This window comes from Nycticebus coucang, chromosome 14, assembly GCF_027406575.1.
Source record: "Nycticebus coucang isolate mNycCou1 chromosome 14, mNycCou1.pri, whole genome shotgun sequence".
NCBI lineage: Eukaryota > Metazoa > Chordata > Mammalia > Primates > Lorisidae > Nycticebus > Nycticebus coucang.
The window spans coordinates 80,577,776-80,600,874 of record NC_069793.1 but is presented as its reverse complement, the minus strand read 5'-3'; the positions used below and the strand labels follow the sequence as shown (position 1 = coordinate 80,600,874).

At 38.0% G+C, this 23,099-nt stretch overlaps 1 protein-coding gene and 1 long non-coding RNA gene across 4 annotated transcripts; one reads left to right on the top strand and one right to left on the bottom strand.

Moving 5' to 3' along the window:
* Positions 1-4,829: 4,829 nt before the first annotated feature.
* TMEM126A (transmembrane protein 126A) lies at positions 4,830-18,902 on the bottom strand. 3 transcript variants are annotated; one of them, XM_053562181.1, is made up of 5 exons: positions 18,791-18,902; positions 15,826-15,924; positions 6,766-6,959; positions 5,720-5,852; positions 4,830-5,059 (listed from the first exon to the last, which is right to left on the bottom strand). In XM_053562181.1, exons 2-5 carry the CDS (start codon positions 15,915-15,917, stop codon positions 4,867-4,869), a joined length of 612 nt encoding a protein of 203 aa, XP_053418156.1. In that variant the 5' UTR covers positions 15,918-15,924; positions 18,791-18,902; the 3' UTR covers positions 4,830-4,866. The 3 variants fall into 3 exon arrangements, with proteins under 3 accessions (XP_053418156.1, XP_053418158.1, XP_053418157.1); XM_053562183.1 differs by having other exon boundaries at positions 5,720-5,834; XM_053562182.1 differs by lacking the exons at positions 4,830-5,059; positions 5,720-5,852; positions 6,766-6,959 and adding an exon at positions 12,968-13,982.
* Positions 5,024-5,400, top strand: LOC128565601 (uncharacterized). The gene is made up of 2 exons (XR_008374283.1): positions 5,024-5,145; positions 5,198-5,400. It is a non-coding gene; the product is annotated as an uncharacterized LOC128565601 (long non-coding RNA).
* Positions 18,903-23,099: the final 4,197 nt, after the last annotated feature.

The following is a 23,099-nucleotide window of genomic DNA, read 5'->3' as shown; positions in this document are numbered from 1 at the left end:
ATTGTTAAAAGATAGATTTAACTGACTGGACTGAAATAGTAAAAACTGTTTTCTCACTGATTGAGAGCAGTGTTCTTTAGGTCTTGACTACAAATAACTAAGTGTCCTTTAATTGTAATGTAGACCGGGCAGGTTCACATGTCATATATTGTTCTCTCACCAAAAATTTTGGTAAAGTAGATTTGTAGCAACAGACTTAATGTGCTTTACTGCTTGTAATGCCCATTTCTACTAATAGGAAAGATGATTTAAAAAATATGTAGCAGAGGACAGATACTAGAAAGAAGTTCTTTTTGGTTACATAAATATTTACAAATTATACTATACTAGGAGAATGCTTGTGGATAGGTAAGGAAACATTTTGTACTAAATTATCAAACTTCTTAGTTATATTAGTGGGTTTTGAACCATCTAAGCTGATTACACCATTCTGTACTAAGGAGTTTAACTCAGTAATTGGGTTTCTTAGTTTTGAAGTCTGAAATTACTTTTAATTCATTTTACACTGTGATAAGTACAATTGTTTTTAATAAAATTGACAGACTGAGGTAAAATGGATAATTTGGGGTCAGAGAACTTTTCATCTTGGTATTTTATCTTGTAAAACTAAACAGGTTAATTTTTTTTGCCCTTTAAATGTTGTATATGTGTATGTATATTTTATTTTATTTCCCTAGCTGTAAAAGTAAAGCATGTTTGTTATAGAAAACTAGAAAATCTGGAAAGAATCAAGAAAAAAAATTATCCATATAACTCTCTAACACAGAATATACCAAGTAAATGTTTTGGCATATTTCCTTTTAGTCTCTTCTGTGCATATGGATAGATCCTTTTGCCTCATAACTGGAATCATTTCTTAGTAAGATAACAGAGTACATATTATCTGCCTGTTAAAAGAACAAATCATCTTTGCTTTCTGAATGTGTTTTATTGATTTCACTTGAGTTTTAAATGTTTGGCAGCACTGCTTTATATTTTCCTTTAAATGAAGCTGAAAGCCTGTTTTCATTGGGAAAGATGTCTTTTCTATATTCTTTCTTTTTTTTTAATTTTGGCAATGTTTTATTTCCTCTTACAATGGTAGGACAAGGTAATAGTCTTATTTAGCACTTATTAATTTAAAAAATCCTAAAATATTTGTCCTTTTATGACTGCCTTATTTCTTTTAACATAGTGTCCTCAAGGTTCACCCATGTTGTAGCATCTGAAAGAATTTCCTCCCTTTAAAGCTAAATAATAAGGCTGGGCTTGGTGGCTCACACTTGTAATCCCAGCTCTCTGGGAGGTCGAAGTTGGTAGATCGCCTGAACTCATGAGTTTGAGACCAGCCTGAACCAGAGCAAGACCCCATCTCTAAAAATAGCTGAGCATTGTGAGGGGTGCTGTAGTCCCACCTACTTGGGAGGCTGAGGCAAGGGGATAACGTGAGTCCAAGAGTTTGAGGTTGCTGTTAGCTATGATGCTATGGCACTCTACTGAAGGAAATAAAGTGAGACTCTATTTAAAAAAAAAAAAAAGGGTGGTGCCTGTGGCTCAGTGGGTAGGGCGCTGGCCCCATATATCGAAGGTGGTGGGTTCAAACCCAACCCAGCCACACTGCAACAACAAAAAAATAGCTTTGCGTTGTGGCAGGTGCCTGTAGTCTTAGGTACTTGGGAGGCTGACCCAAGAAACTGCCTAAGCCCAGGAGTTGGGAGGATACTGTGAGCTGTGACATTATAGCACTCTACCGAGGACAATAAATTGAGACTGTCTCTAAATTAAAAAAAAAAAAAAAGCTAAATATTCCTTTGTATTCTACATTCTTTTTTTTTTTTTTATTGTTGGGATTCTTTGAGGGTACAATAAGCCAGGTTACACTGATTGCAATTGTTAGGTAAAGTCCCTTTTGCAATCATGTCTTGCCCCCATAAACTGTGACACACACCAAGGCCCCACCCCCCTCCCTCCGTCTTTCTGCTTCCCCCCCATAACCTTAATTGTCATTAATTGTCCTCATATCAAAATTGAGTACATAGGATTCATGCTTCTCCATTCTTGTGATGCTTTACTAAGAATAATGTCTTCCACTTCCATCCAGGTTAATACGAAGGATGTAAAGTCTCCATTTTTTTTAATGGCTGAATAGTATTCCATGGTATACATATACCACAGCTTGTTAATCCATTCCTGGGTTGGTGGGCATTTAGGCTGTTTCCACATTTTGGCGATTGTAAATTGAGCTGCAATAAACAGTCTAGTACAAGTGTCCTTATGATAAAAGGATTTCTTTCCTTCTGGGTAGATGCCCAGTAATGGGATTGCGGGATCAAATGGGAGGTCTAGGTTGAGTGCTTTGAGGTTTCTCCATACTTCCTTCCAGAAAGGTTGTACTAGTTTGCAGTCCCACCAGCAGTGTAAAAGTGTTCCCTTCTCTCCACATCCATGCCAGCATCTGCAGTTTTGAGATTTTGTGATGTGGGCCATTCTCACTGGGGTTAGACGATATCTCAGGGTTGTTTTGATTTGCATTTCTCTAATATATAGAGATGATGAACATTTTTTCATGTGTTTGTTAACTATTCGTCTGTCATCTTTAGAGAAAGTTCTATTCATGTCTCTTGCCCATTGATATATGGGATTGTTGGCTTTTTTTCATGTGGATTAATTTGAGTTCTCTATAGAGCCTAGTTATCAAGCTTTTGTCTGATTGAAAATATGCAAATATCCTTTCCCATTGTGTAGGTTGTCTCTTTGCTTTGGTTATTGTCTCCTTAGCTGTACAGAAGCTTTTCAGTTTAATGAAGTCTCATTTGTTTATTTTTGTTGTTGTTGCCATTGCCATGGCAGTCTTCTTCATGAAGTCTTTCCCCAGGTCAATATCTTCCAGTGTTTTTCCTATGCTTTCTTGGAGGATTTTTATTGTTTCATGCCTTAAATTTAAGTCCTTTATCCATCTTGAATCAATTTTTGTGAGTGGGGAAAGGTGTGGGTCCAGTTTCAGTCTTTTACATGTAGACATCCAGTTCTCCCAACACCATTTATTGAATAGGGAGTCTTTCCCCCAAGGTATGTTCTTGTTTGGTTTATCAAAGATTAGGTGGTTGTAATGTATTCTACATTCTTTTTATGTATTATTATTTTTTTTTTTTATTGGAGACAGCTTTACTGTGTCACCTTTGGTAGGTAGAGTGCCATGGCGTTACAGCTCACAGCAACCTCAAATTCTTGGGCTTAAGTGATTCTCTTCTTTTTTTTTTTTTTTTTACAGTATTTGGTTAGGGCTGGGTTTGAACTCACCACCTCCGGCATATGGGGCCTGCGCCCTACTCCTTTGAGCCACAGGCGCTGCCCAAGGGCTTAAGTGATTTTCTTGCCTCAGCCTCCCAAGCAGCTGGGACAACAGGTGCCTGCCCCAAGCCTGGCTATCTTTTTTTCTGGTTATTGTTTTATCAGCTCTTGGCCGGGTTCAAACCCACCAACCCTGGTGCATGTGGTTGGCACCCTAACCTCTGAGCTGTGGGCGCCGAGCCTCTTTTTATGTAATTTTAAGTAGTGTAAGATCACTTAACAGATCTGTTAGTATTTGGGAGGAATATTTAAGGTGCTCATGAATATGATCTAGGATGGGCACTAAGAATTTTGTTTGGTACTCCCCTGTGATAACTGGCTTGCCTCAAAGTATTGGTCTAGTAAGTATTAAGCTACATGAGGCTAAAATTTTTTAATCGATTAAAATTTAAAATTCATTTATTCAGTTATACAATTCAGATGCGACTTGGCTAGTGGCTAACATTGACACTATAGGTATAAAATACTGCCATCACAGGTTTTATTGGACAATGCTGATTTGGATGCTGACTCAAAAGAAAATGCAGGGGTCCTCAAACTGCAGCCCGTGGGCCACATGAGGCGGTGTGATTGTATTGTTCCCGTTGTTTTTTACTTCAAAATAAGATATGTGCAGTGTGCATAGGAATTTGTTCATAGTTTGTTTTTTTTTAAACTATAGTCTGGCCTTCCAATGGTCTGAGGGACCGTGAACCGGCCCCCTATTTAAAAAGTTTGAGGATGCCTGGAGAGAGTGAGGCTAGAAATTTGGGGATGGAAAACACAATAAAACACTTAGAAACTTTTAATGATCTTTCAGTAAAAAAAATTTACATGGCCTATCTTAAATGAATCTAGTAGGATATTTCACTGAGGGTCAGAGGATAATTTGCACAGCACTAGATAGTTAAAAAAGCAACTCAGGTCTGTGCTTTTAGATCCCACGATAGATGGAAGCTTTAAAGAGTGTGCTTAACTCTTAAAGATATAGCTTTCTAAGATATAAATAAGGTGATTTTTGAAGTAGGTATTCTGCCATAATAGCTCAAGCTGATCTAAGTGACTTTGTGTCAGTAAGAATGAGATTGGGATTGATTCTTTTATGAAGGTTATATATTCTACAATAAAATATCACAGTGGCAGTATAACAACAGTGTACATTCTAAGGTTTTATCAATACCTATGGAAATTATTCAAATTGGGAAAATGAGCTGTAAGAAACATTTGCAATAGTGTATTTACACAATGTTTTCATTTTCATTCCTGTTTGGCTTTATGAACTCTTCAGTGACAAATGACTATATAGTTAATTTTTTCCTCTTGTATTGTAGTTCAGACTTGATGCTTAATGTATAGGAATGGAGTGAGCAAGGTGGAAGAGACAATATTGAGCAAACTACTGAGGTTAATGCTGTCCACTGGGTAGCCTTTACAGGGATTCAGGCTTTGTTGCCCAGTTGTACCTCATGATAAATTATAAGTCTATGTTTATTCACAACAATAGATACAGGTTATTTTTGCCATTTTATTTTTGTATGTGTACACATTTGCTTAAACTTAGTGAATTTCTAGGCCAGGTTCAGGTAATTGAAGGGACTTTATAAGTAGTTTATATTGTCTAGATCCAAGGTATGCTGTAAACAGAGTCTGGAGCAAAATGGGAAATAACATCTTTCTAAAGATAGGCTTAGAAATTCTAATCCAGTATGTTAAGATGTTTCCTTTTTCTGGTAGCACAGCTGACTGATACCTGTAAGAAAATATTGAGATATTTCACTAGAAAAGACTATTGTATCAAGTGGCAAACCTATGTAATCTATATGTGTGTGTGTGTGTGTGTGTGTGTGTGTGTATATATATATGTATATTAACCCTAGAAAGTCTTAAGGTAAAACAAAAAGTTAAGGTCATGCTATACTCTTCAGAGTATATTAGTCCTAAAAACTGTCCTCCTGTTTTCTTTCACCCCTTTTTCCAGTTCACCTCTAGAGACTAATGTGGTATAGATTGCTGATGGAAGAGTTCAACATAGAATAACTGTTATAGCCAGACATTTTCTGGCATTTTCCTTTAGTAAAGTACTCAAACTTATCTAAGAAAACTTCATATAATACAGCTTTTATTCTGGGCATACTACTGTCTGTAGCTTAGTATTGAGCATTCAACACACAAATTAAGGTTAGTAGCTTGACAGGACAGTGTGATAAAGTTCTAAAACTTCAAATTCTTGATAAGTAAAATTGGATTACTTAATAAAAACAAATCTTAATTTCTTCTAATCAAGAAAATAACATTGCTTGTGTTTTAAATGCCTTAAAATATGTTAAAATATGTTTGCTGTTTTAAGTTGCAAGTTTTCTAGCTAATCATATATAAAAGCTTTTCACTGATTATGAGAAAATAATCCTACCTGGCTACAAGGCCAGCATTCACTGGTATAGCCAAAAATATAGGATACAGACCACCAAAAACAAGACCAGTCAGTCCACTCCGGGTTACGGTACAGGTTTCACAGTTTAGTTCACCTAGGAAATAAATTAGTTCTGGAATGGAAAGTCACAATAGTCAAGCAAACATAACTGAATTAAAGAATGCAAGGTGCACTCAGGCAGTAGTATAACAAATGCAGTTCTGCAAGGTGTGTTAAAAGACATAATTACATATAAGAGGGATTTAAAATAGCTAGGAATAACTGATAAAGTCACCTTAAGAAAAATTACCTTTGTTCTGAACTTGAGTATAATAATCTAAGGGCTTGGACTGCTAGCTTTCTGTACTTATTTTTTATCAACAGACATTGGCTAATATTTTCACTCGTTACTGTTCAGTTTGTTGGACAGTAGGTTTCCTTTGATCATAATTCTTCCCACAGTAGTCATGGGAATTCAAACATCAATTTAAACAAATTTGGAATAGCACTTAACAAAATTTAGATGGACCAACTTCACTAGTTTCCATGGTAATAACATATGAAGTCATTGAGCCAAAAGATTTTTTGTGGTTAGCGATATGCAAAGCACTCAGCACACTTGGTAAATTTTCAAAAGGAAAATCTCCATTTATGTAATAAACCCTGTGTAGTTATTTAGTGCTTTGAGAGATTTAAAGAGTCTTAGTACCAAAAAAATATTTTTTCCTTTTAAGGAATGCCTCTAAAAAAGTAGAAACTTTAAAATTGTAAGGCAGTCAGTATTTAAAAAAAAAAAGTTTCCAAATATTTCTTACCCTACATGGAAAGCATTTAAAACTGCTGTGTGTATATACATCTTACTGGACCATGCTAACATAAAGTAGTTGCCACACTATAGAGGGGCTAGTTAAGATTTTCAGTCTTAAGCAAACACTCAACTGCATTACAGCATAGAGCTACTTGATATTGATACTAAAGTATTAACTAAACTTGCAAATAACATGCGAAGGCAACAAACTCTATGGTGGTAGTAAAATAGAATTTACCTGTAGTCAAAGGTAAAGTTACAAAACTTCTGTAAGCTATATCTGTTGTCAGAAACGGAAGCACTGCCATTGGTAACCCAGCGGCAATACGAGCTTTTGTCACATTCAACATGCGTCGAAAAAGACTGTTTGATATTAGGCCACAAAGAGCAGCATTAAGTCCGACATATACTGATCCATGTTCAAGTAAATTCCTGGGAAGGTAAGAAAAAAATAACTGTATGTGAGGTCTCTAATTATCAGGATTTTGGAATACAGTAACCAGACACATCTGTCCCTTATAGCTTTGTAAAACCAAAATTCTAAATCATGTGTTTTGCCTATATATTTTTATACTAAAAGGTTTTTGATTTGTTCAACACTTAAGGACACAGTAATACATTCAGATTTTGCTAAATGTATTTTATGATTTTGCGAAGGATAATTAGACAGAAATTTCTCTTCATGTAGCAGGAAACAGCTTCTAAGAGTCTGATTTGGATACTTCTGAGCTCCCATAATAACCAGACTTACTAACTCAGTACATTGTAAGGTAGTACTATCTGATAATCACTGATTTATATATCAGGATGCCTTACTAGTCTGCAAACTTGACAGTGGATACAAAGGTGCTTTCAACTTGGTTTCAGTAACACCTGACACAAGAGTACAATCATGTGGAGGTGATGTGTTTTCTTTCACTATTCCTTGAAGTATTAGTATCAGGATTGGGAAATTGGGGGAATACTAACATTTAAGCAATAGTCTATGCTAGGTACTTTGCAGCCTCCTATTGGCGAAGAATAAATTGATGTTACAAGGTAGTGGAACTGGATTTTAAGCCAAGACGTTCTATGCATTTTTTAGTCTTGGAAAAGTAATATCTAACATTATTGCTGGATATTGAAGATACTGACTCTGATTCAAATTTTGCTTTTTTTTTCTGGGTTGCCATTTATGATAGTCACTATTCTCATTATTCTTAACTAGCCAAACTAGCTACACAATACCCTTTCTAACTTATGTGGTTCACACTCATCTTAAAACAGGTTTTCTAGGTACTCCTAGTTAAGCTTCTCACATAGTGTAAGTTACTACCTTTCTTGTCACTTTGCAATCATAATGGTACCTGTCATTTCACTCACTGAGAAGATACTACATGCAGCAGTCGTAGTGCTAAAGGCACAAAAAATTTTCTTCTACCTTCATGGTTTTCATAGTTGACTGTTATTGGAGAAGAAAGATAATGTAAACTTGAAATGTAACAAGTCTAAAAATGGCAGTACAAGAAAGTGGCAGTTCAGGAACTAAGTAACAGTGATAAGAGCCTAGAAAACCCACTAAACAACTATAGAAAACATGTAAATGTGAAAAGTCTGTTTTTCATGAGGGAATGAGAAACTTGAGTACTTCCTCTAAAACATTATTTCATCTTTATAACAATTATGCAAAGTACATATTATCCCCATTTTAGTAATAGTAATCAATGCTTAAGTAAATGATTTGCCCATATTAATATATTACATATAAAAATAAACCCACATTTATAGTATATACACCATATAAATAAAAACAAGTGCAACTGGGATCTGAATAGCAAAGTTTGCTGTCTCCCAACCAGATTTTATATTTTAGTTTTTAATTATTACAGGTACATAATAGTTACACATTTATAGGGTACATGTGCTGTTTTGATATAAACATACAGTGTATTAAATTAGGGTAAGTGGGGTGTCCATCACCTCAAGGGTTTGTCAGAAACATAAAATTTCACTTTTATTTAAACTACACCTTACTGTCGATTACAGTCACTTTGTTGTGTTATCAAATGTTCATTCTAACTATTTTTGCACCCATTAACTACCCCTGCTTTATTATCTCCCTCCTTGCTATCCTTAGTCTTGGAAAAGTAATATCTAACATTATTGCTGGATATTGAAGATACTGACTCTGATTCAAATTTTGCTTTTTTTTTCTGAGTTGCCATTTATGATAGTCACTATTCTCATTATTCTTAACTAGCCAAACTAGCTAGTAAGCATCTGGTAAGCATCACTTTATCCTCTGTCTCCATGATACAGCCATTGTTTTAGTATTTAGCTCCCACATACAAGTGAGAACATGTAAGATTTGTCTCTGTGCTTGGTTTATTTCACTTAACACAGTGTTCTCCAGTTTTTTCCATGTTGCAAATGGCAGGATTTCTTTTTTTTTTTTTTTTATGGCTATGTAATGTTTTATTGTGTATATGTTCCACAATTTCTTTATCCATTCATCCGTTGATGGATACTTAGGTTGATTCCATATCTTGATCATTGTGAACAGTGCTGCGGTAAACGTGGGAGTACAGGTGTCTTTCTGACATACTGATTTCCTTTCTTTTGGATATATACCTAGTAGTGTGACTTCTGGGTCATTTGGTAGTTTTAATTTCTTTTCTCTTTCTTTCTTTTTTTTTTTTTTCTTGAGGGGCCTGAATAGTGTTTTCTATTGTGGTTGTACTAATTTACATTCCCACCATCAGTGTATAAGAATTTCCCTTCTCCACATCGTTGCCAGCATTCATTATTCCCTTTTTGATAAAAGCCATTTTAACTGAGGTAAGATGGTATTTCATTGCAGTTTTGATTTGTATTTTTCCAATGACTACTGATTGTTGAGCATTTTTTCTTTTTTTTTGTAGAGACAGAGTCTCACTTTATGGTCCTCGGTAGAGTGCCGTGGCCTCACACAGCTCACAGCAACCTCCAACTCCCGGGCTTAAGTGATTCTCCTGCCTCAGCCTCCCGAGTAGCTGGGACTACAGGCGCCCGCCACAACACCCAGCTATTTTTTGGTTGCAGTTTGGCCGAGGCCAGGTTTGAACCCGCCACCCTCGGTATATGGGGCTGGCGCCTTACCGACTGAGCCACAGGCGGCATTTTTTCTTTATACCTGTTGATGGTGGCCATTTGTGTGTCTTTTGAGAAACATATTTTGCCCCCTTTTTCGTAGGATTATTTGATTTTTTTTTCCTGTTGTGTTTGAGCTCCTCATAGATTCTAGTTACTAACCCCTTGTCAGAAGAGTAGTATACAAATATTTTGTACCATTCTGCGGTTGTCCCTTTTGTTGATTGTTTCCTTTGCTGTGCAGAAGCTTGATGTGATCCCATAAAAGTCAGATTTTCTAGTTAATTCAATTAGCACAAAATTGTTACTGTCCAGCTACCCCTTGCCAATTTTTTAAAAAAAGCTCCTACATAACTAGAAACTCGTGACTTTTTGACAAGACATACATAGGAAAAAAGTAGACACATAACGTAAAAGACCAAATTTAACAAATAGCAATGAAACATGTACATGAAATTATTCTGTACATCATAAAATGAAGTTTTCGTATTAAAAAAGTTCCATACACTTAACCAGCAACAAACATATCTAAGAAAGAATTAGTATTCCAATTTACAAGGTGACAAACATATCTAATATAACAAACATATCTAATGCAAGAGAGAATGAGTATTCAAACTTACAAGGTAACGTGGGGATGAAGAGAAAAAATAGGAACAAGGTAAAGATAACAGGACATCATCTGCCCAGTTTAGATATCAATTATTGAAAAGAATTTATTGGTTTCTGCAGGTCCAGCTCAATTCCATATGTTCTTTCTAATTTGGTGAAGGTCCCAGTGACACAGCCTGCTTTCTATTCAAAGTTGTCACCATCTACTTTCTACCTTGTATCAGTCTTTCTGGCTTCCCCTACCCTGCCGCTCTAGAAACATGGACACAGGTCCTATTTTGCTTTAAAAGTTTGCCTCAGGAAAACAACTAACATTGTGTGTGTTGTGGAGAGAGAGGTGTAGAGCTTCTGAAATCTCACCAAGTTGCTATTACTGCCTTTGGTTTATTGGTTCTCTTGTTGAGATGGTAAATGACAGCAAGATTGTAATTTGTGCAGTTTTCATTCCTGAACATGGTTAGATATAACTCCAAAATATATTTCAAATCCACCCTATATCTCCACTCACCAGGATTACTATGCCAGTTTTTCTATAGGTCTTGGTATTTCCTTTTCTCACGTCTTAAATGTGTTTCCCAAAAAGCAGTGGGAACATTCTTTAGAAATGTTAGATGGTTCATCACTTTAGATGCCTACATTCGAAAAACAGAAAGAGCGCATCAACAATCTCACAAGCGATCTTATGGAATTGGAAAAAGAAGAACAATCTAAGCCTAAACTCAGTAGAAGAAAAGAAATATCCAAAATCAAATCAGAGATCAATGAAATTGAAAACAAAAGAATCATTCAGAAAATTAATGAAACAAGGAGTTGGTTTTTTGAAAAAATAAATAAAATAGATAAACCATTGGCCAGACTAACGAGGAACAGAAAAGTAAAATCTCTAGTAACCTCAATCAGAAATGATAAAGGGGAAATAACAACTGATCCCACAGAGATACAAGAGATCATCTCTGAATACTACCAGAAACTCTATGCCCAGAAATTTGACAATGTGAAGGAAATGGATCAATATTTGCGATTACACCCTCTCCCTAGACTTAGCCAGGAAGAAATAGAGCTCCTGAACAGCCCAATTTCAAGCACTGAGATTAAAGAAACAATAAAAAATCTTCCAACCAAAAAATGCCCTGGTCCAGATGGCTTCACTCCAGAATTCTATCAAACCTTCAAGGAAGAGCTTATTCCTGTACTGCAGAAATTATTCCAAAAAAATGAGGAAGAAGGAATCTTCCCCAACACATTCTATGAAGCAAACATCAACCTGATACCAAAACCAGGCAAAGACCCAAACAAAAAGGAGAATTTCAGACCAATATCACTTATGAATATAGATGCAAAAATTCTCAACAAAATCCTAGCCAATAGATTACAGCTTATCATCAAAAAAGTCATTCATCATGATCAAGTAGGCTTCATCCCAGGGATGCAAGGCTGGTTTAACATACGAAAGTCCATAAACGTTATCCACCATATTTTCAGAGGCAAAAATAAAGATCACATGATCCTCTCAATAGATGCAGAAAAAGCATTTGATAAAATCCAGCATCCTTTTCTAATTAGAACACTGAAGAGTATAGGCATAGGTGGCACATTTCTAAAACTGATTGAAGCTATCTATGACAAACCCACAGCCAATATTTTACTGAATGGAGTAAAACTCAAAGCTTTTCCTCTTAGAACTGGAACCAGACAAGGTTGTCTGTCGCCTTTACTATTCAACATAGTGCTGGAAGTTCTAGCCAATACAATTAGGCAAGACAAGGAAATAAAGGGAATCCAAATGGGAGCAGAGGAGGTCAAACTCTCCCTCTTTGCTGACGACATGATCTTATACTTAGAGAACCCCAAAGACTCAACCACAAGACTCCTAGAAGTCATCAAAAAATACAGTAATATTTCAGGATATAAAATCAATGTCCACAAGTCAGTAGCCTTTGTATACACCAATAACAGACAAGATGAGAAGCTAATTAAGGACACAACTCCCTTCACCATAGCTTCAAAGAAAATGAAATACCTAGGAATATACCTAACGAAGGAGGTGAAGGACCTCTATAAAGAAAACTATGAAATCCTCAGAAAGGAAATAGCAGAGGATATTAACAAATGGAAGAACATACCATGCTCATGGATGTGAAGAATCAACATTGTTAAAATGTCTATAGTTCCCAAAGCAATCTACCTATTCAATGCCATTCCTATCAAAATACCAACATTGTACTTTCAAGATTTGGTAAAAATGATTCTGCGTTTTGTATGGAACCGGAACAAACCCCGTATAGCTAAGGCAGTTCTTAGTAATAAAAATAAAGCTGGGGGCATCAGCATACCAGATTTTAGTCTGTACTACAAAGCCATGGTGGTCAAAACAGCAGGGTACTGGCACAAAAACAGACACAAACACTTGGAATCGAATTGAAAACCAAGAAATGAAACTAACATCTTACAACCACCTAATCTTTGATAAACCAAACAAGAACATACCTTGGGGGAAAGACTCCCTATTCAATAAATGGTGTTGGGAGAACTGGATGTCTACATGTAAAAGACTGAAACTGGACCCACACCTTTCCCCACTCACAAAAATTGATTCAAGATGGATAAAGGACTTAAATTTAAGGCATGAAACAATAAAAATCCTCCAAGAAAGCATAGGAAAAACACTGGAAGATATTGGCCTGGGGAAAGACTTCATGAAGAAGACTGCCATGGCAATTGCAACAACAAAAATAAACAAATGGGACTTCATTAAACTGAAAAGCTTCTGTACAGCTACGGAGACAATAACCAAAGCAAAGAGACAACCTACACAATGGGAAAGGATATTTGCATATATTTTTTTTTTTTTAAACTGGCACATTTTGTAATTAAAAGTGATTGTGATTTTCCTTTTGACCATGTAAACAAAAGGGGAAATGCCTTGGGAAACCACTTTGCAGTGTTCTCTCATTTCCCTTAAATATACATGGGCACAACCAGTTGCTATGTGATGAAGTTCATGGATGGGGGAAATAGACTAGGCCAAGGTTATCGCTTTTGTTCCCCTCTCTGTGTCCTTTTCTTTTCCTTGTGCTCCTGTTTGGCCAGTTTGTCTCTCTCCCTCTGCAGCTTCTCCTGTTCCTTCTTCCTTTGGGACTCATCCCTAAGTGAGTCTCGCTCCAGTTTTCGAGCATTGAGGACATCTTCCACATTGGTGTTTCGGAAAAGGGATTTGTCAGAACCAGTGTTCACTGTGGTGGCACCTGAATCATCCTTCTCATCTGCTTCATCCTCTTCATCTGTCACATCAGCATACTGGGCCAGGAGGGCAGCTTTTCTCTGCTTCTCTTCTTCTGACACCATCCTGGGTTTTACCACAATCTGTGCCTGCTTCTCAATTAGAGTCGCAATGGCCTGAACCTCATCTTCTTTTTTCACTTTGGTGACAACATTCTGAGTCTCCGACCATCGTTCCACAATCTCCTTGCAGATATTAAGGAGGGAATCTCTTCCAGGAAAGCAGAGAGGATACCCTGCAGAGCGTCCAGCTTTTCTTCTTCCTCTTCTTCCTGCAGGACACCCAAGATGTAGGCGCCATAAATGGCTCGGTCCACCCCCAGCGCCTCCAATCGTCCGTCTAGCCATAATCCAAAGCCGCCACTCCCGCCATCGCCTTCGCCAGAGGTGGCCACAGCCACTTCACTGGGCGCCGCCACCTTGGGGTCAGGGTCCTACCAGCCCCTGGGACGCCTACTGCAGTCGGATATTTGCGTATTTTCAATCAGACAAAAGCTTGATAACTAGGATCTATAGAGAACTCAAACTAATCCACATGAAAAAAGCCAACAATCCCATATATCAATGGGAAGAGATATGAATAGAACTTTCTCTAAAGATGACAGACGAATGGCTAACAAACACATGAAAAAATGTTCATCATCTCTATATATTAGAGAAATGCAAATCAAAACAACCCTGCGATATCATCTAACCCCAGTGAGAATGGCCCACATCACAAAATCTCAGAACTGCAGATGCTGGCGTGGATGTGGAGAGAAGGGAACACTTTACACTGCTGGTGGGACTGCAAACTAGTACAACCTTTCTGGAAGGAAGTATGGAGAAACCTCAAAGTACTCAACCTAGACCTCCCATTTGATCCTGCAATCCCATTACTGGGCATCTACCCAGAAGGAAACAAATCCTTTTATCATAAGGACACTTGTACTAGACTGTTTACTGCAGCTCAATTTACAATCGCCAAAATGTGGAAACAGCCTAAATGCCCACCAACCCAGGAATGGATTAACAAGCTGTGGTATATGTATACCATGTAATACTACTCAGCCATTAAAAAAAATGGAGACTTTACATCCTTCGTATTAACCTGGATGGAAGTGGAAGACATTATTCTTAGTAAAGCATCACAAGAATAGAGAAGCATGAATCCTATGTACTCATTTTGATATGAGGACAATTAATGACAATTAAGGCTATGGGGGGGAAGCAGAAAGAGGGACGGGGGGGGTGGGGCCTTGGTGTGTGTCACAGTTTATGGGGGCAAGACATGATTGCAAGAGGGACTTTACCTAACAATTGCAATCAGTGTAACCTGGCTTATTGTACCCTCAATGAATCCCCAACAATTAAAAAAAAAAAAATTTACAAATATATGAACATTTTCTGGTTTGAAAAAATATCAATAGACTATTATTATCTATTGTTTTGTTTTTCATTTTTTATTTTTGCTAATAAAGGAAAAACGATGGTAAAAATAAAAAATGTTAGATGGATCATTTCCCTGCTTTAAAACCCTTCCTATTCTTTATGCCCACTTCTGTTGTACTTCAGTAACAGTGGCTCCTCAAATATGACAAACCCTTTGCTATCCTGTGGTTAGACATATGTCCATATCCAAATATGACAAATCCTTTGCTATCCTGTGGTTAGGCATCTGTCCGTATCTTTCATATGAGATACCACCTCTCCTTCCTCAGTCTGGCTCCCTTTTATCCTTTTAAAGTCAGACTTTCTAGACTGACAAGGAAGTCTAAGAACATTTTGTGGGAAAGTGCATTGTAGTTGTCTGTGTTATCTTGGATAAGTACATTAAGTCTAAATCTTGTATTTTCTTTTTCTCTCTAATATATCTTAAAGAACTTTAGTCATGATCCCACATCTCTGACATTTCTTGTCTAGGTGTGTGTGTTCCGTGGTAACTCTTTTAGACTGGTAAGCTAATTGACATCGTACTTATAGAAATAAATGGAGAACATTTTAAACGTTATTTTTAGTTTTGTTGTTTAAATAGGTCTGTAAGTGTTTACATTTTACTACACTCCAAGCTGAATCGACAGCCTGAATCATCAATTTAGCTATGTCCAAAGACATGAGTTCTAGCTTTGATTTCTACAATTAGCTATGTAGTGTTGAGCAAAATGATAAATCTCTCTGGGTCTTGACTTTTTCATTCAGGCAAGAAAAAGCTCAGTTTCCTTCTGACATCCTATGTTTATACTCAAACCACCAGATAAATGTGAGATAGTGATGAAGTCCACCTGATAAAAGACATTTTTAAATTAAGAAGGAATCTTACCTTTCTGTTTCTGGAAGCTGGTTAATTTTTCCCGTTATGGTAATGAAATGTGTTTCATTTTCCTTAGCATCATCTATTTTATGATTTTCCATCTTGAGCCTTAAAAAACATAAAAGTATCACTTTAAAGTAATGCACATATATGGAAAAATTAAAATTTAAAGCTTGAAGACTAAAATATAACTAATTGTAAAAGCACTGTAGAATTCATCTGAACCACGCATATACCATGCCAAAAACAAAACCTAAGTGAAACTAGAACATGAAAAGCACATAAGCTTCTAGGAAATACATAATAACTTTATAACCCTTAAAAATATTTCCTAAACAATTCATAAGTAGCACTAAACAATAAGACTTACACAACTGGCTCAGCACCTGTGGCTCAAGCAGCTTAGGCGCCAGCCACCTACATATGAGCTGGCAGGTTCGAATCCAGCCAGGCCCACCAAACACCAATGATGGCTGCAACCAAAAAATAGCCCTGTGTGGTGTGGCAGGCGCCTGTAGTCCTAGCTACTTGGGAGGAGGAGGCAGGAGAATAGCTTGAGCCCAGGAGATAGAGATTGCTGAGATTGCTGAGTAGATGCCACAGCACTCTACTCAGAGCAACAGCTTGAGGCTCTGTCTCAAAAAAGAAAAAAAAAAAAAAGATACAAAACTAACAGTAATAAAATTTAGAACCTGTGGGCATAAAATAAAGATAAACTATTGTTGGAGAAAATGTTTGCTTCTAATACAATTGACAAAGTATTTAGTACCCAGAATGTTCACTGAACTACAAAATAAAAAAGCAAGCAACTCTATAGAAAAATTGACAAATGGGCGGCGCCTGTGGCTCAAAGGAGTAGGGCACCGGCCGGTATACGGAGGTGGCGGGTTCAAACCCAGCCCTGGCTAAAAAAAAAAAAAAACTGCAAAAAAAAAAGAAAAAGAAAAATTGACAAAAGATTTGAATAGACACTTCAATAGAAAAGAAAATTCAGACAGGCAATAATCATAAAAATATACTCAACTGGGCCGCGCCTGTGGCTCAGTCGGTAGGGCGCCGGCCCCCTATACCAAGGGTGGCAGGTTCAAACCCAGTCCCAGCCAAACTGCAAACAAAAAATAGCCGGGCGTTGTGGCGGGCGCCTGTACTCCCAGCTACTCGGGAGGCTGAGGCAAGAGAATCGCGTAAGCCCAGTAGTTGGAGGTTGCTGTGAGCTGTGTGAGGCCACGGCACTCTACCGAGGGCCATAGGGTGAGACTCTGTCTCTACAAAAAAAAAAAAATATACTCAACTGCATTATAATTAGGGGAAAAAAATTACAAGCACAGTTAAGATAGCAATAGGTGCCCATAAATTAGCTAAAATTTAAATCTGACAGTTTTGATTACTGTCAAGAATGTGAGGTAGCTGAAAGTCATGTGCTGCTGCTGGAGTGTAAATTGTATCCTGAGTGGGTACAACCACTTTAGCAAATAATTTGGTATTTAGGAGGTAGAAGACACATATACCCAGCAGTTTCACTTGAAGTATACCCTAGATCAGGGGTCAGTGAACTTTTCTCTAAAGGACCAGATAGTAAATATTCTAGGCTTTGCAGCTAACACGATCTTTAATTTTTTTTTTTAACCTTTAAAAAAATATAGAAATCATTTTCTTAGCCAGTTGGCTGTACAGAAACAAGTTATAGGCTGCATCTGGCCTGTGTCCCAGTAGTTTGTTGATCTCTTTACTAGTTAGTGTGAAAATGGGGAATGCTGAGTTTTAAACGTAAGATTTGGCTCATTAACAAATTTCAGGGTAACAATTAAAAGCACAAGTTCAGCTGTGGTGGCTCATACCTGAAATCCTAGCACTCGGAGGCCCAGGTGGAGGAAGCTTCAGGAGTTACAGACCAGCGTGAGTAAAGCAAGACCTTCCCACCTCCCCCATCTCCTCTACTAGAAACAGAAAAATTAGCCAGGTGTGGTGGCCCGCTCCTGTAGTCCCAGCTATTCTGGAGGCTGAGGCTGGAGGGCTGCCACCGGTGACATGTGTTTAAAAAAAAAAAGTTCAGGGGTAACAGTAAAGGACAAGTTTTAAGATCAAGATTTTCTTGGTTCAATATCATTTGCTACAAAATGGATTTACAGCACTAATTTAATATATTGCTGTTTTACATATGTAATAGGTCACTGGAAATACTGAGTGCCCTGAAAATCCGTATCTTTAGATGTAAAATTAACCTAATAAGTAAAATGTAACCTTAGAAATTAAGGTCCAGGTTTCCAGGACTCAATTTTTTTAGGGCCTTGGCTTCAGTAACATGATACACACAATGCCGTTTGTATACAGGAGCTCTGAAAGATTTTGTGTATCGAGTGGAGGAATACATATATTATAAAATTCTGTATATAGCAAAGTGCATAGTGTATATGTCGGAAATCATTTCCTCAAAATGTTCAGCCAAATGCTATCACTACTCTTCAGTTTTATGCTTTGCATATTGGTGAGGTTCTGAGTTCCAGGAAATATCCATTTCTCCCGCGTGTCTATAAAAGTCCCACTTAATTCAGTATAAGACCTGACTGGGCAGCATCCGTAGGGCATCGTGTCTCCTTATTAGTAATAAATCCCTACTAAAGACAATGCCACCTTTAAATACGACAAACATTTCATAAGATTTTCGCATTAGCTTACACCACGCTTAATGAGATAAGAGACAATGTGTAAAGTGGAGCATCTTAAAATTAAATTTGACTAAAATCACTGTAAATTGGCAGTAAACTCGGGATTAAATTCAGTCGCATTTAATATGCGACTTTAATAAATATAAGGTGTTTTTTCCTAGCGTGGAAAGTGAAGAGACGGTCAGCACTGTAGGTCTAACTCTCCTCACTGATCTCATTCCTGCGCTGCTACTAGCAAGCGTGTCATCGCGCCGTGCTCCTTCTGATACCGGGACGTTTCCTTCAACCCTTTTCCCCAACACCAGTACCTTATGCTCTCCTTCTCTCAGGAGCCGCGGCCACCTCCGATTTTCCTCAGCTACGCCCGGGGTTCACTGCAACCTTTGTCCTACTCTCCTGGGCGCAGCCATCTTTGGTTGACACGTGACTCGATCTGGGCGGGAGTTGGGTTGCAGCCACTAATTGGGCTCCAAGACCTGGGTTGCCGCCCGAAGCGGCTTTCTGCTGAGGCGAAGTGCAGAGCGGGTGCCGCTTGAGGTTTGGCTAGGTTCTCATTTCACATACCGTGGCCGCCCAGGACAGAGCTTGTAGAAATTGTAAAATTTCGAAATATAAGTTGCGTGAACGCCTGCTTTTTTTACTTTGGGCACGGTCCTCATAATGTTGGCATGGAGTGTATGAAAATTGCACAGTTTTTGGCATGCTATAATCAAGTTAAGAAGTCAAAAAGGAACTGAGATTTCTTTGCACCATGAATTTTCTTCTCTCCCTTCAAACTTCAGCTCCTTGCGCCATGTTATCATCTGGTTGATAGTCCCATCATAGTCTGAGTGAAATATGTAGATTTAGATGGAGTCAGGCAGGCTAGAGTGAAGGCGCTGTAACTGGTCTTGTTGTTTGAGGGCCTACCTCGTGTCTCCCATTCTTATTGTTTTGTAAATTTAGCTCCCACCCTAAAGATGCCTATCTTGAATAGTTTAGAGGCTCAATGCCAGTAGGTCAGCGGCTAGGGTGCCAGCCACATACACCGGAGCTGGGGGTTCGAACCCAACCCGGACTTGCCAAACAAAAATGACAACTACAACCAAAAATAGCCAGGCGTTGTGGGGGCACCTGTAGTCCCAGCTCCTTGGGAGGCTGAGGCAAGAGAATCGCTTAAGCCCAAGAGTTGGAGGTTGCTGTGAGCTGTGACGTTACATCACTCTACCAAAGGCAACAAAGTGAGACTCTGTCTCAAAAAAAAAAGTAAAGACCTTGTTGAGAAAGTACACAGAAACCACCCCCACATTCTAAGACCTATAAGAAAAACAACAGTCTCAAGCCTGTTTTTGTTAAATGCTGCCATTTTTTTTAGACTCTGTGGAAAGTGATGCTATAAATCCTTTAGCCATGTGGCTCCTCCCCCCACCCCCCACCTTTTATTTTGCAGTTTTTGACCGGGGCTGGGTTCGAACTCACCACCTCTGGTATATGGGGCCAGCACCCCACTCCTTTGAGCCACAGGTGCTGCCACCCCTTGAGCACTCTTGACCTCTAGATTTTACTGGTTGGCTCCTATTCTTCAAATCTCAGATTAATTATTTTTTTCTTGGCTATTAATCTAAACTAAAACATTCTTATCAGTCTCTCATTTTCCTGTTTATTTCAAAGCACTTAACAAAATGTGTGTTTGTGTGCAGGTATATTTAACTAGCACAGTGCCTGGGTCATGGGTTAATGATTTATAGGACTCATTTGCCTATGGCCTATAGACAACATAGGTCTTGGAAAATTACTTATTTCTTCATCAAATATTTATTGAGTACTGGTGTTTGGCTCGTAGGAGCTCACAGAATAGTGGGAGAGACACACAAGCACAAAAGACAATTGTTTGTGTGTTCTATGTTATTTTTGAGATACATAGAAGACACTATAGAACATATATGTCTGCCTAGAATATCTACAAAGGCTTTCAAGAGAAAAGCCAATTATTGGGAGGCAATTCTAAGTGGAATTTCTAAATTTTTTGTGACCTGGACTATCTTTTGAAGTACGTTTGCATAGTAGTCTTGGAAGCTTCAGATTGTGTTTCCCTGTGGGCTAGAAGGCAGATTTTTTTTTTTCCTGACCAGGGTAATAAAGATAATTGCTGTTCTTTGAAAGGAAGTTTGAGCAGGTTTGCTTATACCCTTGTATAGTAATGTTTAGGGTTACCTAAACGAGCTGAGGGATACCTCAGCTTTGATGCGAATCCACCTTGTGTGCAGCAAGCATCCACCTGGGTCTGCCTACTCATAATCTCTGTGGAACTTGAATGACCAGATAAAGCAGTGAGAATATGAAAGCTCATGCTACTCGCTGTGCTATGGTTAATAAATTCTATCTATTAGGACTTGTGGTCTCATTACTGGCTGACTCAATAGAAGTGTGGAGCCAGGTGTGGAGGTTCATGCCTATAATCCCAGCTATTTGGGAGGCTGAGGAGGAGGATGGCTTGAGCCCAGGAGTTTAAGACCAGCCTGGGAAATACTGCAAAATGAGACCTTATTTTAAAAAAAAACAAATAGGCGAGTCAATGGAAGTATGGCAAGTTAATTTAGTAGCTGCCAGCTCATGTTGCTGCTTAGGAGCTATCTGATTGTTTGACACTTGACTCAGAATTATACTTTCCAGTACAGTAGCCACTATTGAGCTATTGAGCACATGAAATAGGACTAGTCCAAATTAAGATATGTGGTAAGTGTAAAATGCATGCCATATTTCGAAGACCTAGTACAAATGATTTTTATATTATATATTGGAACAATAACATTTTAAGTAAAACATATTGGGTTAAATATATTATAAAAATTAATGTCATCTTGTTTCCTTCTGCCTTTGGGAGATTTGGGGCCTGGGGTCTCAGTTTGACACCCTTGGTAGAGTGCTGTGGTGTCATAGCTTATAGCAACCTCAAACTGTTGTGCTCAAGGGATCCTCTTGCCTCCTGAGTAGCTGGGGCTACCGGATTCTGCCAAAATACCCAGCTATTTTTAGAGATAGGGGTCTGGCTCTTGCTTAGGCTGGTCTTGGACTCCTGAGCTCAAGCAATTTACCTGCCTCAGCCTCCCAGAGTGCTAGAATTATAGGTATGAGCCACTGTACCTGGCCTCTTTTTGCTTTTTAAGTATTACTACTAGAAAATTTAAAATTATATATGTGGCTTGCATTATATGATAGAACCTAAGTTGGCCACCTAAGGGATTATAACAAACTGGTCAACATATGGAGGTGATCTACATAAGAAACTAGGTTTACTGTACTGATACATACATGTGGTGCACATCTGGTCTATGAAAATTAGGTCAACCTAAGGAGGTGGTCAACTATGGTTTTAGAAGTTATATCTAAACACTATTAGCAAACATTATGCCAAAAATACTTAACTATAGCAAAACTACATGATTGTAACATGTCTCAGAAATATTAATTCTCATTCTCCAAAATTTAGGAGCAACTAATAAACTGTTTCATGATTCGAAGAGTTTATAGTATTTTTCCTTGCAATTTATATTTCTTATTTTATTTTCCCTTTTTATTATAATAGAATTAGAGGGTACACATTGAATTTTGTTACATATATGTAGTATTGTAGTGAAATATGAGCTTTTATACCCATCACCTGAATAGTGAACATTGTACTCCATATGTAATTTTTGGTCTCTTAACTCCCCCCCATTATCCCACCTTGAGTCTCTAATGTCCATTGAGTAGTCATATGCAGAAAGATGAAATGATCTATATCTCTCATTCTATATAAAAATTAACTCAAGGCTCAGTGCCTGTAGGTCAGTGGTTAGGGCACCGGCCACATACACCAAGACTGGCGGGTTCGAACCTGACCCGGGCCTACTAAACAATAATGACAATTGCAACAAACAACAAAAATAGCTGGGCGTTGTGGCGGGTGCCTGTAGTCCCAGCTACTTGGGAGGCTGAGGCAAGAGAATCACTTAAGCCCAAGAGTTTGAGGTTGCTGTGAGCTGTGATGCCATGGCACCCTACTGAGGGTGACATAGACTCTGTCTCAAAAAAAAAAAAAAAATTAACTCATGATAGATGAAAGACTTAAACGTAAGACCTGAAATCATATAAGTCCTAGAAGAAAACTTAAGAGAAACTCTTCTGGACCCTGCCTATGATGTGTATCCTTCTATAGCCATAGTTTAGTTCCCACTTGTAATTGTGAATATGAGGCATTTATTTTTCTGTTCCTGAGTTATTTCACTTAGAACAATGGCTTTCACTTCCATCCAAGTTGCTGCAAAAGATAATATTTCATTCTTTTTATCACTGAGTAGTACTGCATAGCATATATATGCCACATTTTCTTTATCCACTCATCAATTGAGGGACACTTAGTTTAATTCCTTATCTTTGCAATTGTCGATTATTCTGTGAGAAGCATATGTGAGCAGGTATCTTTTTTTTTTTTTTTATTGTTTGGGATTCATTGAGGGTACAATAAGCCAGGTTACACTGATTGCAATTGTCAGGTGAAGTCCCTCTTGCAATCATGTCTTGCCCCCATAAAGTGTAACACACACCAAGGCCCCACCCACCTCCCACCGTCCCTCTTTCTGCGTTCCCCCCCCATAA